Here is a 15,481-nt window from a genome sequence, read left to right as displayed (position 1 = left end):
GTTATAGTACTAAAAATTTACAACAAGCAGTGAACCAGTACAATATACAAACTAGAAAATGTGATAACAAAGGACAAAGTGGATATAAAAGCAGGTTGACCAGTCCAGCTAAAGGAAATCCACAGGTGTTCTTTGATACTGTAAAGAGAAAGAATGATTATCCAATGTATATTTAAAGCTTGAGTACCGGTTGAAATCCTATTTTTGTGCTTTAGTGGAATAAAGACAGTACATGGGTTGGCAATAAGCAAAATTACTAATATTTTCTCTAGCACAGAGACATTCCTGGAGGATATAACTGAGATATCCAATGTCATATTATATTGGTGGAATTATGCTAGAACAGGGGTCTTCAACGCATGAGCTCTTTGCCTTGGCCTGCCAGCCATTTTGAAAAAATAACTACTTAACATTAAAACGCGATTAAATAAAAAATAACTTCAATGAAGTCCGTGGGCCACTAAGCTATACTGCGGTATTTAGAATTGTAAGATGCTTTCCAGATTCACAAGGAACGCTGTGCATTTGATATGTTACATAAAATCCTATAAAAATAAATATTAAATAGACATTCTTCTTCAGCCCCAAGCTGGCACTTAAGTACTAACGTCGCAGGTGGATGGCTAAAGCAGTAGTTCGAGTGTGCTGTCTAGTGCCTTCCAGATACATCTTGAAGGTTCTCGATACTTCGTTATTTTCATATAAATACAAGAGGATCTCATCCCCAGTCAGTCGTGAACAGTGTGATATTCGTGTGTAAGCGCATGCAGATTCATCGTGTCAGCCATAGCCTATTGTGGTTTTATATTGCCAGACTCTTTTCATTAGTGTGAAACATATTCAGTGGATAATAACCATTACACGGCCATTTTGGATCTTTTTTGGGTTCACCTTACAACACTATGGTGTCTACGAGTAAAAAGCGTAAATCGAGCGATTCTTGTCGGGTTTTCAATGAAAAGTGGACCAATTTGTACTTTTTTATGCCGATCGACGATAAGCCAGTGTGTTTAATTTGTCATGAGTCAGTGACAGTATCAAAAGAATACAATATAAAACGACACTATCAGACAAAGCATGTGTCAAATTTCAATCACCTTCAAGGGTAGCCTCATGTAGACAAAGTGAACCGTCTTCAAATTGATTTAAAATGCCAGCAGGGTACGTTTAAAAGGCAGAGTGAAGAGAGCAAAGTGTGCATCAAAGTAAGTTATGTAATAGCTGAAAACATTGCTAAAAAATCAAAAGCCTTCTTGGACTGAGTTTGTGAAAGAGTGTCTCATCACTTCTGGGGATATTCCGTGCCCAAATAATAAGGAAGTGTTTAAAAAACTGAGTTTGTCTGGGTAACTGTAGCATGATGTGTCAAAGAACTTCCCAATGACATTGAAGGAACTTTAAAAAAAACAGTCGTCCGAACTTACATCATATTCACTTGCTTTAGATGAGAGCACAGATGTGAAGGATACAGCACAAATGGCCATCTTTATCCATGGCATTGATCAAAAATTCAATGTGACAGAAGAACTGTTAGCACTTGTACCTATAAAGAGAACGATGAAAGGCACTGATATTCTTGAAGCCACCAAGAAAATGCTCCAGCATTTCGACCTCAGCTTAACCAACCTCGAGGGTGTGGAAACTGACAGTGCCCCTGCTATGGTGGGAAAGAACGAAGGGTTTGTTGCGCTGCTAAGGAAAGAATCGAAACTAGAAGGAAAAGATTTCGTCCATTATCACTGATTAATCCACCAGGAGAATTTGTGCACGAAAATTATTGGATTTGAGAATGTCATGAAAGTTATTGTGACTGTCGTCAACATTATTAGGGCAAGAGGATTAAATCATCATCAATTCCAAAAGTTTTTGACTCAAGAGTACGAAGCAGATCACAGCGATGTAGTTTATTATAATGATGTGCATTGGTTGAGCAGAGGGAAGGTTCTTAAGAGTTTTTCACTTAAGAAGCAAAATACAGCAGTTCATGCAAACTAAGGGGAATCTTATAATTAATGGCTATATTAGCCTGTTTTTGTTTAAGAGTGTCCCTTATATTTAATACATTGGCTAACATAACTCAAAAGGGGTATATATATATATATATATATATATATATATTAGGGCATTATGGGCGAGTATAGAAGGCAATTATGGCAGAATAAATGTGGAAAAATTATATACATACCTTGATTTTGGTTTAAAAGATGCCTTCTAAATCCAAGCTCTTGTTGAAGGGGGGGAGAGAGAGGGAAAGAACATGGGGATGTACTTGAGACACGGGAAATAAGTTTGGGAACCCGGGTTACTATTAATAATATATATATATATATTTAGGAATATAAATAAATATAAATATTTATATATATATGAAGGGGGGGAGAGAGAGGGAAAGAACATGGGGATGTACTTGAGACACGGGAAATAAGTTTGGGAACCCGGGTTACTATTAATAATATATATATAAATATATATATATAAATATATATATATTATTAATAGTAACCCGGGTTCCCAAACTTATTTCCCGTGTCTCAAGTACATCCCCATGTTCTTTCCCTCTCTTCCCCCCCCCCTTCAACAAGAGCTTGGATTTAGAAGGCATCTTTTAAACCGGGAAATAAGTTTGGGAACCCGGGTTACTATTAATAATATATATATATATATATATATATATATATTTATATATATATTATTAATAGTAACCCGGGTTCCCAAACTTATTTCCCGTGTCTCAAGTACATCCCCATGTTCTTTCCCTCTCTTCCCCCCCCCCCCCTTCAACAAGAGCTTGGATTTAGAAGGCATCTTTTAAACCAAAATCAAGGTATGTATATAATTTTTCCACATTTATTCTGCCATAATTGCCTTCTATACTCGCCCATAATGCCCTAATATATATATATACCCCTTTTGAGTTATGTTAGCCAATGTATTAAATATAAGGGACACTCCTAAACAAAAACAGGCTAATATAGCCGTTAATTATATTATAATGTTTATGAGGAGTAGCATGGGAATTTCCCAAAAATTATACTTAACTTAAGGGGAATCTGATTGCGGAATTTAACGATCCGAAGTGCATGACAGACTTTGCCTTTGTGACCGACATCTCGTTGCATATGAATGACCTAAATACACAGCTACAATCCAAAGATCAACTGGTGCACACTCTGTTTGATCCCATCAAAGTTTTTGTGGCCAAATAGGTATATCACAAAGCTCAAACTATGGGTGGCACAACTTGCAAAAAAAAGACTTAACTCATTTTCAGCTTCTCGCTGAGTCCAATCGTTCATCTCTTGATAAATATGTTACAAAATTAGCCATGTTGCGAAGTGAGTTCGAAGAGAGATTTAGTGATTTTCGTAACCAACAGTCTTCTTTAGATTTATTTCAATGCCATTCAGTGTGAATGCTACCAAAATGCCAGGCTCAGTACAAATGGAGCTGCTTGAACTCCAAAACAACTCTACTTTGAGAGAAAAATTATTCAATGTGCCCTTGAATTTTACAAAGACTACATTTCTGAGGACGCATTCCCTAAATCTTCGCCGGCATGCTTTGAAGATGTGCACTTTGTTAGGAAGCACATACTTATGTGAGCAGTTCTTCTCCAGAATGAAGCATGTGAAGTCCAAGACAAGAACTCAGATTACGGACCAACATCTCAAGAATACTCTGCGCATAGCGACTTCCAACATTGATGCCAACATCGACAAGCTGGTTAAGGATAAACATTGCCAAGTTGTTCACTGAAATTGTAAAAAATGAATGTTTTCTTCATTAAATTATCTTTTTTCATTGATTGTATTTACTTATCATGAACCTGACCCCTACCTATGCTCTTAAAGCTGAGTTTGTTTATTTTTATAGGATTTTATGTAAAGTATCAAATGCACAGCGTTCCTTGTGAATCTGGAAAGCATCTTACAATTCTAAATACTGCAGTATAGCTTAGTGGCCCACAGGCTTCATTGAAATTTTTAATGCAGCCCGCACTGTCTGAAAGGTTGAAGACCCCTGTGCTATAAGAAACTGATCAGGCTAGGAATCTTGGAGTTTTAGACAGGAAGTTTAAGTTCAAGGATCATATAGCAAAAACTGTAAATGCAACTCGGAGAATAATGGCACTGAAACGAACCTTGACATGTATAAATAAGGAAGTCATTTTGCTCTTTACAAAGCTTTAATAAGACCTCACTTAGACTATTGCATACAGGTCTGGTCTCCTGGTTTCCATAGTTATTCTGATAGAAGAAAGAGAGAGAGTGCAAAAGAGTGTAAAAAATGATATCAGGATTGTGGAATACTGATTATGAAGACAGATTGAGAATTTGTATGCTGCGGACACTAGCAAACAGGAGAAAGAGGGAGTGATATGATTGAGACTTGCAAACTTCTGAAAGGGTTATACAGAATTTCAGTAGATTGAATTTTTAATTTATGGAGGATGGGGAAAGGATGCAAGAGGATACCTGAAAGGTGAGAATGAATGCTGTAAAGAAGGGGGGGGGGCGAGAGTGAGGGTTAGATTTTTCTCTCATAGAGTAGTGCTTGATTGGAATGATTGCCATTAAATGTTGTGTGTGCAAGTAGTGTGAATGAATTCAAGAACAGGTATGACAGCTGCCGTGAATAGTATAGCCTCCCTCGATTAGTTCCTGACTCCCTGAAGATCTCTTAATAATAATAAAAAAAATAAAATGGCAAAGACATAAAACTAGAAAAATAAAACTAATATACTGCTTTAAAGTTTTGTTCACAGGTCTACATTTTTTTTGTCTAATTAAATAAATTTATATTGATGGAGAAATTAATATAGTCACTTTCATTTTACATAAAAATAGTGGAAATGTTCTGAGAAAATTTAAAAAAAAAAAAAAAAAACAATATATATATATATATATATATATTCAAACCTTCACTGCATTGCATGTCTTTATCCACTCTCAGAACTGATGTTGGTATTTCAAAATTTTAAATACTACATTAAAAATAATATATATATATGGTATGAATTTATAATGCATTTAAAGTGTAACTCAGACTTAATAATGCTATTTGAGTGATCACCATATCAAATTAAAGAAAAAATCATGGAGTAACTGATGGATTTTAAGTACTTTTTTTGTAGGAAAAACATGTATAAAATACATTTAAAATTATTACCTTCCAAGTACACCTAATGATACATTGTAACTAATCTTGGTTAATCACTTGAAAATAAACTGAACTGTAAGAAGATAAGGCAATATTTGCAAAAAAAGAGATAAAAGTCACTACACGTATTTTACAACATATGCCTATTGCTCTTTTGATTCAGCAACATCAAGGCTGTACACAATGCTGATTTGTGCAAGTCTTGGAGCATCACTGTTTTATCACAAATAGTATTCAAAATTGGATCCCCCCCCACTACATACGATGAAACCACAGATTAAAAGTTCATATTACATGGGAAGACTTTACAATATTTCATGTATTAATTATTAAAGTCCAAATTAATGTGTGAAATTTGAGTGACACAATTAAAAACCATAGGCCAAGAACTCTAGATGCAAAATTATCAATATTTACATCACTTGGTCCTTAAAAAAAATATTATTTTAAATGCACACACACACACAAGTATTAACTTTCTTGCACTGTTGAGCAAGCATTATTCCTGAAACCTTGCATAAAATCTTGATTAATTTACAAATAATCTGAGCTTTACAATTCTACATAATACTCCATCACCATTTCTTTTATATACAAAGTTTATTCAGAGCCTGTGTGTCTTCTATCACACTCAAAACAAAAATATATCATCACAATCGAAGTCTTCCAAATATACTGGAGCAAGCTTCCTCCTCTCTTCTTGCTTCAGGACAAGGTTGAAGTGTACCTTGATTTTGTAATTCTCCAATAGGCCGAGGGCTATTTTCTATACTACTGCAAGGAACAGCTGGAGGTGGGGGAAGATTATGCTCTCGTCGATATAATTCCCAACGTGCATCATCTGATTCATGCGTCAGAAACCTCCAACCAACTTGTGATTCTAATTCTCTTAAATCACACCACGTCTGATAATCCTATAAGAAAACAATGGAAGATATTTTTTTTTTGGTTTGAGTATAAATATTCAATCTGCACCAAAATAACAAGATTAATACTTACTAAACAATGCTAATATGGATTTCTGGAGATGGAGGGATATGTTTCAGAAAATTTCAGAGAAGTTACAAAAAGATGAGAGATGTGATATATATGTGGTGATATATGTAGATTTTGAAAAGTCTTTTGACAAACTGCTATATGATGAAATGTTTTTTATGAAAAAAAAAAGAAAAGGTTAATAATGGACAGTGAAGCAGAAGATTGGCTGTCTCATAAATATGAGAAAAGCAACTTCTATATGGGAGAGCAGAGTCTCAGATAAGGTAGATGACTACTGATGTTCTAGTTTAGTGAAGGGTAAATGCAGTTGTTTTGTAATGCTGGGGGACACTATGAGAAGTGAAGGTTAAGAGAGCTGATTGAAAATAAGCAACAAATATTTCATACTGAAAACAGCAATATGAAATATTCGTTGCATGTTGAAAACAGCAGTACATTTATTATCAGTGTAGTTAAACAATCCAAACATGGCAGAATACAACGACTGGTTATCAGATAAAAGCAAGTGCTGCGCATGTGATATATCATACAACTGAAGAATTAAAAAAAAAAAAAGGGTTAATTATATTTGATTATCAGGCAGCTGATTTGTTCACACCAGCTGCACCCAATCCTTGCCTTAGACTAATGCAGGCAAGCTGTTCATAACTTGTGAACATTCAAAACATGTGAGGCACAGTAAATAACTTTAACGAAAATAGCAAAAATATTTCTCTCCTCTTTTCTGAGTTTGGTAGCATCTGCTAAAGTTACTACTAACTAGTAGTAACAATAATGTTCTTATGTTGTAACATGAAATGTTGCAACATGCAACCGGAGCATGCTGCAACTTTTCTTTTTCATAAATATTGAATAGTGGAAGTTTTTTCACTTGGTTATACTATACTATTATTCTGTGAAGAACAACAGACAAATCAGTGGAAGAGGATTCGTATCCCAACAGTGAAATGTGCAGAAGAATCTTCAGAGGAGCAGAGCTCTATGAACAACCCCAGGCTCAGCTGGCTCCGGCTGTCAGTACCCGGTTAGGGCCCCTACCTAGGGTTACAAGGAAAAATAAAGGATTCAATCCTCTGACAAAGGGAAGCAGCTTTGTCAGTACTGACACAAGGTTGAAGTCTCATGATGACAGTAAAGCTTGTGATTAGAAAATTGCAGATGGCAGTACAGTTTATTGTGTACGTTTGTAATACTGCAGAGCAGAAAGCAAATGGAGAAACTACTGCTCTATTCTCTCTCCAGACTAACCACCATGGCGAGCAAATCTACACAAATGGCCCCGAGTTACCGGCGTCCCTTAAATGGGACAGGGGTGCGAAAAATCCCAGGGCTCAACATGGTGTGCTCAGTAAAACTAGGAACCTGGAATGCCAGATTCCAGGTTCCTAGTTTGAAGTATGAAGCAAGTAAGCTCAGAAATGCTATCCAAGAAATGAAAAGACTTTGAAATTGGAATTTTAGGAATGCGTGAAGTTAGGTGGCCAGGATCAGGCAAAACTCAAGTCAATGACATGACAATGTATCACTCTGGAAGTTGTGAAAACAACCATCAAAACAGAGTTGGAATAATAATAAACAAAGATATCAATAAGTCACTGTTGAGCTTCATCCCTTACTCAGATAGGATGATGTTATTAAAACTGAAAGGACAACCACTAGATGTTAATCTTATACAGGTCTATGCCCCTACTGCTGACAAGAGTGATACCGAGATTGAAGAATTTTATGATCAATTAAAAGAACTAATGAAAAACATAAAAAAGCATGATATTAACATAGTCATGGGTGATTTCAATGCTAAAGTTGGGAAAGGTAGAAGTGGAGATGTAGTTGGAGAACATGGACTGGGCACAAGAAATGAGAGAGGTGACCATCTTTTTCAATTCTGCCAGGAAGAGGAGCTAATAATCACAAACACATGGTTTAAGCTACCACCTCGAAGATTGTATACTTGGCGATCACCACGGGATAATAATGGGAATATAGTCAGAAACCAAATTGATTACTTGCTAATTAATCAAACCATTTTGAAGTTCTATAAAGAGTACAAAAACCTATCCTAGTGCAGATATTGCTTCTGATCATAACCTACTGGTGGCAGAGTTACAACTTAGACTGAAAGCTATACTTAAGAAACATCAACAAAAAAGGTTTGATTTGGGAAAATTAAAAAACACAGAGATAAGAAGCAAACTGAGTCAAGATCTGAATCAAGAGCTAGCACTTATCAAGAATGATGACATCATGAGGGTTGATGAATCGTGGGACAAATTGAAATCTGTCTTCATAGAGAAATGTACCAATACCTTATGTCCTAATAGAGCAGTAAAAAAGAAAGATTGGATGACTGATGAAATTCTTTCTCTCATGGATCAATGCAGATCATATAAAAATCATAATCCAACAAAATATACAGAGGTTCAGAAAATTATTAAGCACAAGATCAAAGAAGCAAAAGAAATCTGGATGAATGAAAAATGTAAAGAAATAGAAATTCTACAGGAAAAGCATGACAATTTTAATCTACACAAAAAGATGAAAGAGACCTCAGGTACATGTAAGAAAAAACAATTCTGTATCCTTCGAAACAAAAAGGGGGGAATTATATCCAAAAAGGATGACAAAATACAAAAATGGGCGCAATATATAGAAGAACTCTTTACTGATAACAGACAGAACCCAGAAAATACTTATGAACATATGGAAGGTCCATGCATTCTAAGATCAGAGGTAGAATGTGCACTAAACTCAGCTAAAAATGGTAAAGCCCTAGGACCAGATAGAATACCAGCAGAAACAGTAAAGTTATTAGAAGGTGAAAACATTAACATATTAGTAAAGCTATTTAATAAGATCTACGATACAGGCATAATCCCTCAAGACTGGTTACAGTCAACCTTCATCGTGCTACCTAAAAAAGTAAATGCGAAAACTTGTAATGACTACAGAATGATCAGCCTAATGAGTCACGTTCTCAAAATGTTTCTGAAAATAATTCAAAAAAGAATATACAGAAAATGTGAAGACACCATCAGTGATACCCAATTCGGCTTTAGAAATGGCTTGGGAACAAGAGAGGCCCTTTCCTGTTCTCAGATCTTATTTCAAAAATGTATTGACCAAAACAAGGTAATATTCATTTGCTTCATCGACTTCGAGAAAGCATTTGACAAAGTCCAACATGCTAAAATGATTGTACTATTAAAAAGAATTGGATTAGATGGTAAACACATCATGATCATTGAAAACTTATATTGGAACCAAAAGGCACCTGTTCAAGTTGATGACATTATTACAGACTCCATTAACATCAAACGAGGAGCAAGGCAAGGATGTGTGCTGTCACCTCTTCTTTTTAACATCTACTCAGAAGCCATATTTCAAAAAGTCTTGGAAGGAAGAAAGGAAGGGATTAGTGTAAATGGTGAAATCATCAGTAACATCCGATATGCCGATGATACAGCTCTTCTGGCTGACAATATTCAGGATCTTCAAAATCTTTTGGAACTAATAAATGAAGAGAGTGAAAAAATGGGATTAAAAATAAATATCACCAAAACTAAATTCATGGTCATAAGTAAGAAACCAATTCTTAATTTAGCACTTTCTTTAAATAGGAAACAAATAGAAAGAGTGGCAAAGTTTAAATATCTCGGATGCTGGTTAAATGAAGATTGCAATCTAGAAATGGAAATAAAAGTTAGAATTGAAATGGCAAAAAAAAAAAAATTTTCTCTTGATGAAATGAACACTGTGTAACCGCAGTTTAAACTTAGAGCTTAGAGTACACATGGTTAAATGCTATGCATGGTCTGTACTGCTGTATGGCGCAGAAACTTGGAACTTAAAAACAACATCAATAAAAAGACTTGAAGCCTTTGAGATGTGGTTATACAGATGAATGTTAAAAATCCCATGGACAGCAAAAACGTCCAATCAGGAAGTACTGGAACAAATGGGGAAATCACATGAACTTTTAGATACCATAAAAAAGAAGGAAAACTGCATATCTTGGTCACCTACTTCGTAATGAAAAATATAAGATACTTCAACTGATTATAAAAGGGAAGATAAATGGAAGAAGAGGACAAGGAAAACGAAGAAAATCTTGGCTGGCAGACATCAGACAGTGGACTGGTATGAACTCTGAGAGACTGCTCAGAGTAGCTGAGAATCGCTCAAAATTTGCCAAGGTGGTCGCCGACCTCTGATAGGAGATGGCACTCAAAGAAGAAGAAGATACTATACTAAGGCAAGTGATGTGAAGTCTTAGCTTCTTTATATGAGTTACCCAGTCCTGAAAATACTTCAGGCATAAACTTTGTTTGCTTATGCTTGGATAAAGGATTAAGCCAAGTATATAATTTCTTGGTATCTTTAATTCATTGAATAGTGGGAGTAGAATAGGGTTGCATACAACACATATCACATTTAAGAATGGATGTACTTTGGTAATGTTATTAGAATGCAAGCACATCTTGCTTTGAATTCTACCACACAAATTGTTAACATAGTGCATTCTTGATAATTGCTGCTTTAAGAGGAATATATGAATATATTTTCTGAAGATTGAATAAAAATCTTTATGTAATCAACATTATGGACATCACTGTTTTAGACTCTTACAGTAATACACTCCTGGTTACCAAGATGGAATTCAGTTCCCATCCTGTGTATTCAGATGTATCCGAGCCATTGGAAGAATTTTAAGGAAATCCCAGAAGATATCTGGATTGATTACCCTATTATGGGAATGGATTCTCCTTCTTCTGAGATGCATAGAAGTGTCGAAAGGTCTCGCATCTGTGGGCGTACTGTAAATACTATGCCGAGAAGGAAATGAAGTGTTTGCCTTGGATACCAAAGGGAACTTATGCTGATATTTATCCTTATTAAAACAAAATTTCTGACTTCTCACTAAGGAAAACTCTTACCTCTGTCTTTACTTGGTATTTACATGATCAGCATTATGTAAATTTCATCATCATCATCACATTCCTGACATTTACCCTCAAGTGGTGTACAGGATATGATAGCACTATATGAAAAATTTCATCTGTTATATTTTGGACAAACTGCTGCATGAAGAAAAATTTGAGTGAATATCGGTATTATACCTATTACAAGTTAGGATATGTAATGGATTTGCTGTTCATTTTTAATAAATTCTTGGGGGAAATGAGAGTCTTCGAGAATTAAAGTGATGAATGGTGTACTCCAAGGATTGGTTCTTGGTCAACTGTTACTCAATCTTTAAGCTAATGATACTGGGAGGAATTTGATGGGAAATATATGGCACTTGAAGAATGATTTAAATAGACAGGAATTTTCAGCAAGTAAAATGGATGTCAGTTCTATGTTAGGTAATATAAATTTATACTCTTTGATGTGATGAGATCCAATGGCATATCACACTGGTAAGATCATTCTAGAAGAATTCGATCGAGTTACAGACTTTGGAGTTCTGATGATAGGAAGATGAATGTCAAAGGGATATAAGCCAAAAGATTGCAAATACAACCCAGGGGACAACAGCAGTGATGAAATGAATATTATGTTGTTTAAGCTTCTGTGTAAAAGTACTGCACAGAAGCCTTGAAACATACTCTGAATCTCAATAAATATGCTGTATAAATTTGCCTAAGATTTGGGAGACAGTCATCTTAAGACATAACTAGTACCTGCTTTCTCTCTCTCTCTCTTTTTTTTTTTTTTTTTAGATAGAGGGTGCCTAATTAGGACTTTAGTCTTTGTATTGTTGCTACAATTTTGTTAAACTAGTCCCTTTTACACCACGTTGTTGTAGTCTCACGTACTGTGACAAACTGTGTTTTTGTGCTCTGAAGATGCTGGTTATAACACCAGCGAAATATCAGCAATAAGTCAATAAATAATTATTTACTTATAATTCTGTGTTCTGATAATATATACCATCAAAATTAAACAACATGTACGATGAACACATAAGCCTTTCGACATGAAATGAATATCAACTTGTAAGGAGAGGAAAGTTGTTTTTTCCTCTTTATATAAGGTCTTCATATGATATCTGGATTACTGTGCGCAGATCAGGTTTCTTAATTTTCAAAGTGAAGCATATACAGTGAAGAGGATGTTAAGGAGAATGTTAAGATGATGTTGTAATTGTGGAATGCAAATTACAAGGATAAATTGTGAATGCATGGACTGCAGAGACCAACAAACAGGAGAATGAAAGGTGAATGACCTACAAACTTTTGCAAGAGTCGTATAGCATACCAGCAGTAAATGAAAATTTCATTTCTTAGAAGTTGGGAGAGGATAAGAGAGCATCCTTGAAAAAAATTAAAAATAAGCCATTGTTAAATTGCTAAATGCTATAGCTATTCCTTCCTTTCTTGATCATTACTGCCCAAATATAACTTTTTTTTGTCTAAGTAACAACAATTATTTCAACATGTTCATACACCAGGTGGCATTTTGGACTGTGTTACATGGAAATTGTGCTCTGATATTATATCATTTTAGAAGTGATTTTACCCAACCTACACCACCAAAAGAAAGTAGAGCAATAATTTTCAAGGAACTGAAGAATGCTAAACTCTAAGCACTTCAAAAAACAAGTTTTCCTGTATTTTAATATCAGCCATAGCAAGCACTAGTGAAACATATGTCTGCAGCACAATGCAAAGATGACAGCAACAACCAATCAACAACAGATCATCGAGTCTTGCCATCATAGATAGACACCTTGAAGCTTTAAACTAGATATTTCAGAAAAGAAAAAACTCTCAATGTGATTTTGGTTATATGGACTCATGCTAATTGTGCCAAAATTGACAAATCAGCACTCAAACTCCTAAGTAACCTTAGTCGGCCATTTTTCTGTCCCTTTTGTTTCCCCATCGTTAAAAAAGCTCCTAAACCTCATCAAGTGCAAGGACAGCCTGGAACAGCACCTTATCATGCTCAACGAAACCTTATAAAAGAAAATCAATGCAACTGATTGAAGCAATTCATGATCAGCATCTCAAAGCTAACATACTAACTGGTGACAATGCCAGTAAACTACAGAACTTCATTATCTTGTTAGCTCAAGACATGATTGAGGCAGAAAACAAAACGTATGATGCCATCATTGTGAATTACCATTCTGAAACCAATACAATACCAAAGGACATTTGCAGACTTGCTGAACAGCGCAATTTTGACCCCCAAGAAAAGTGCCAGGGTGGGGTCACCACTTTGGGCCCACAATTACTAGGGGGGAGAGAGAGAGAGATGTATAATAAAGGTGACCTGCAATACTCCGAGAAGCAGAGATCTGCTTTCACATTGGCCATGAACAACAAGTTGGAAGGCATCATTATCCCCTTATCACGTGTACAAGCCCAGCCAGATCTGACCTCACTCAGCATGAAGAAAGGCAGCATTTATGAAAAGAACTGGAAGTGGAGACGAAGCATGGACAATTATAAAGAATGTACATTACCGAGAAAAGCAAATTATGCAAATAACCAGTGTTTTAGTACCAAAATGTAAGAAACTATCAAATCCTCACAATTAGCTGTCAGGATTTGAGAGCCACCTGATAATTAATTGTATGAGATTGTGAAGTTTCACCCAATTAAAATTGTGAGAGATTGTCATAATATGTGGGTCTTGAGGGTATATATTCATCAGAACAAGATAATGCTGAAGGTGATTATTAAAATTAATCTTTTATATTTACTGTGGCTGCATGTTTCCTTTAATTATGAATAATCTATATCATTAAATGTTATAATATGTTACTTGATCTTTATATTAAACCAATCTCTCATCAAGTAGAAATGTGCTTCGTCATATGATCTCATCTGGATTACTGTGTGCAGATCTGGTTTCTTAATTTTCAAAGTGAAGCACATTGATAGTGAGGAGGATGCTAATTCCAGACAAGTGTGTGAATTTAGATTGTGCAGTAGGTCCATGTTTCATTGCAACCAACAATTCATGTGATCAATTTGATAAACAATTTTCTGCACACGCTTGTGCCAATATGTGAGAGCATTTCGATAGCTACTGTTGACCTTGCAAAGCTGCTTACACAATTTCCTTTGTTGTTACTGAACTCTGTTCCTCTCTGTTCAGTAACAACAAAGTTCTTTGTTGTTACTGAACTCTGTACTTCAAAGCCAACACAGCTACAGACATGTAGCTGTGTTGGCTTTGACAGCATCTCAGGATGAAATGAGTGCAACCATCCAAAGTAAGTATTTTTTAAGAGTGATATTGCCAAACTTGAACTTTTTGATTCAAAACACTGCATTTAAACAAGTCAAATGTCGTGCATTTCTCATTACTTTGGTTGTTTCACGTTGCTTCGGCTGCAGTACATCAAGTACAAATTCATAATGTAATTTTCTTGAATTAAATGACTGTGGATATATATTAAAAAATGCACTTAAACTTTTAATCATATAATGCATCATCATCATCATCAAATTCCTGCCATGTACCCTCAAGGGGTGTACAGGATATGACAGTACTACATGAAAAAATTACATCATTACTAACTTCCTATCTACAATTTTCCTCCAAATCAGTCTGTTACTTGTCAAGACTCCAACATTATCAGATCTTATATTTCTATCGTCTAAGGCACTTTGTACCGTATCAATCCACCTATATCTTGGTCTTCCTCTGGGTCGTTTTGCTGTCAACCTGGCAGAGAACACTTGTTTTGCTAATCTTTCCTCTCCCATTCTATTTAAGTGACCATACCACCTGAGATTAGCTCTGCTAATGCATTCCTGGATGCTGACAATGTCAAGTTCTTTCCTAATATCCTCATTTTTAATATGATATTGCCATTGATGCCATCTGTTCACGTCTCTAATCTTTCTCAGGACTCTCATATCTGCACTCTCTAGTCTTTGGTCAAGTGTTTTACTTCTGACCCAGCTCTCAGATCCATAAGTTAAAACTGGTTTGAACACTGTCTTGTATACAGCTAATTTAGTGTTCCGACTAATTTCTCTCTTATTCCATATGAATTTATTCAATTGACTTCCCACCATACCAGCTTTGCTGATTATGTTGTCTATTTCTATATTTAATTTACCATCTTCAGTAAAAATTGTGCCTAAGTAGCTGAAATGTTTTACTTGTTCCACAGGTTCTCCATTCACAACACAGTTGACATTTTCAATGATTCTGCCTATTTTCATTGTCTTTGTCTTTTCATTGCTGACCTTCATACTATATCTATTACAACAGCTATTCAATTTAGTCAGAGAATCTTGCAGACTTGTAGCGGATTTATTTAGAAGTATAACATCATCCGCATAAAGCAAAGAGCTGA

General features: G+C 35.4%; 1 protein-coding gene across 1 annotated transcript in view; it reads right to left on the bottom strand.

Annotated features, from left to right (window-relative positions):
• Positions 1–5,203: 5,203 nt before the first annotated feature.
• The window catches only part of LOC150102169 (serine/threonine-protein kinase D1-like), a 250,179-nt gene continuing 239,901 nt past the window's right edge, over positions 5,204–15,481 (bottom strand). Inside the window, exon 21 of the mRNA XM_090399630.1 lies at positions 5,204–6,074. Coding sequence (XP_090255756.1) covers positions 5,811–6,074 — 264 coding nt within the window. The 3' untranslated portion in view covers positions 5,204–5,810. The remainder of the gene's footprint in view (positions 6,075–15,481) is intronic.

This window comes from Typopeltis vanoorti, chromosome 10 (assembly GCF_054136105.1).
Source record: "Typopeltis vanoorti isolate ZY-2024b chromosome 10, IOZ_Tvanoo_1.0, whole genome shotgun sequence".
NCBI lineage: Eukaryota > Metazoa > Arthropoda > Arachnida > Uropygi > Thelyphonidae > Typopeltis > Typopeltis vanoorti.
The sequence above is the reverse complement of the archived record's forward strand: the minus strand, read 5'-3'. Positions and strand labels throughout refer to the sequence as shown.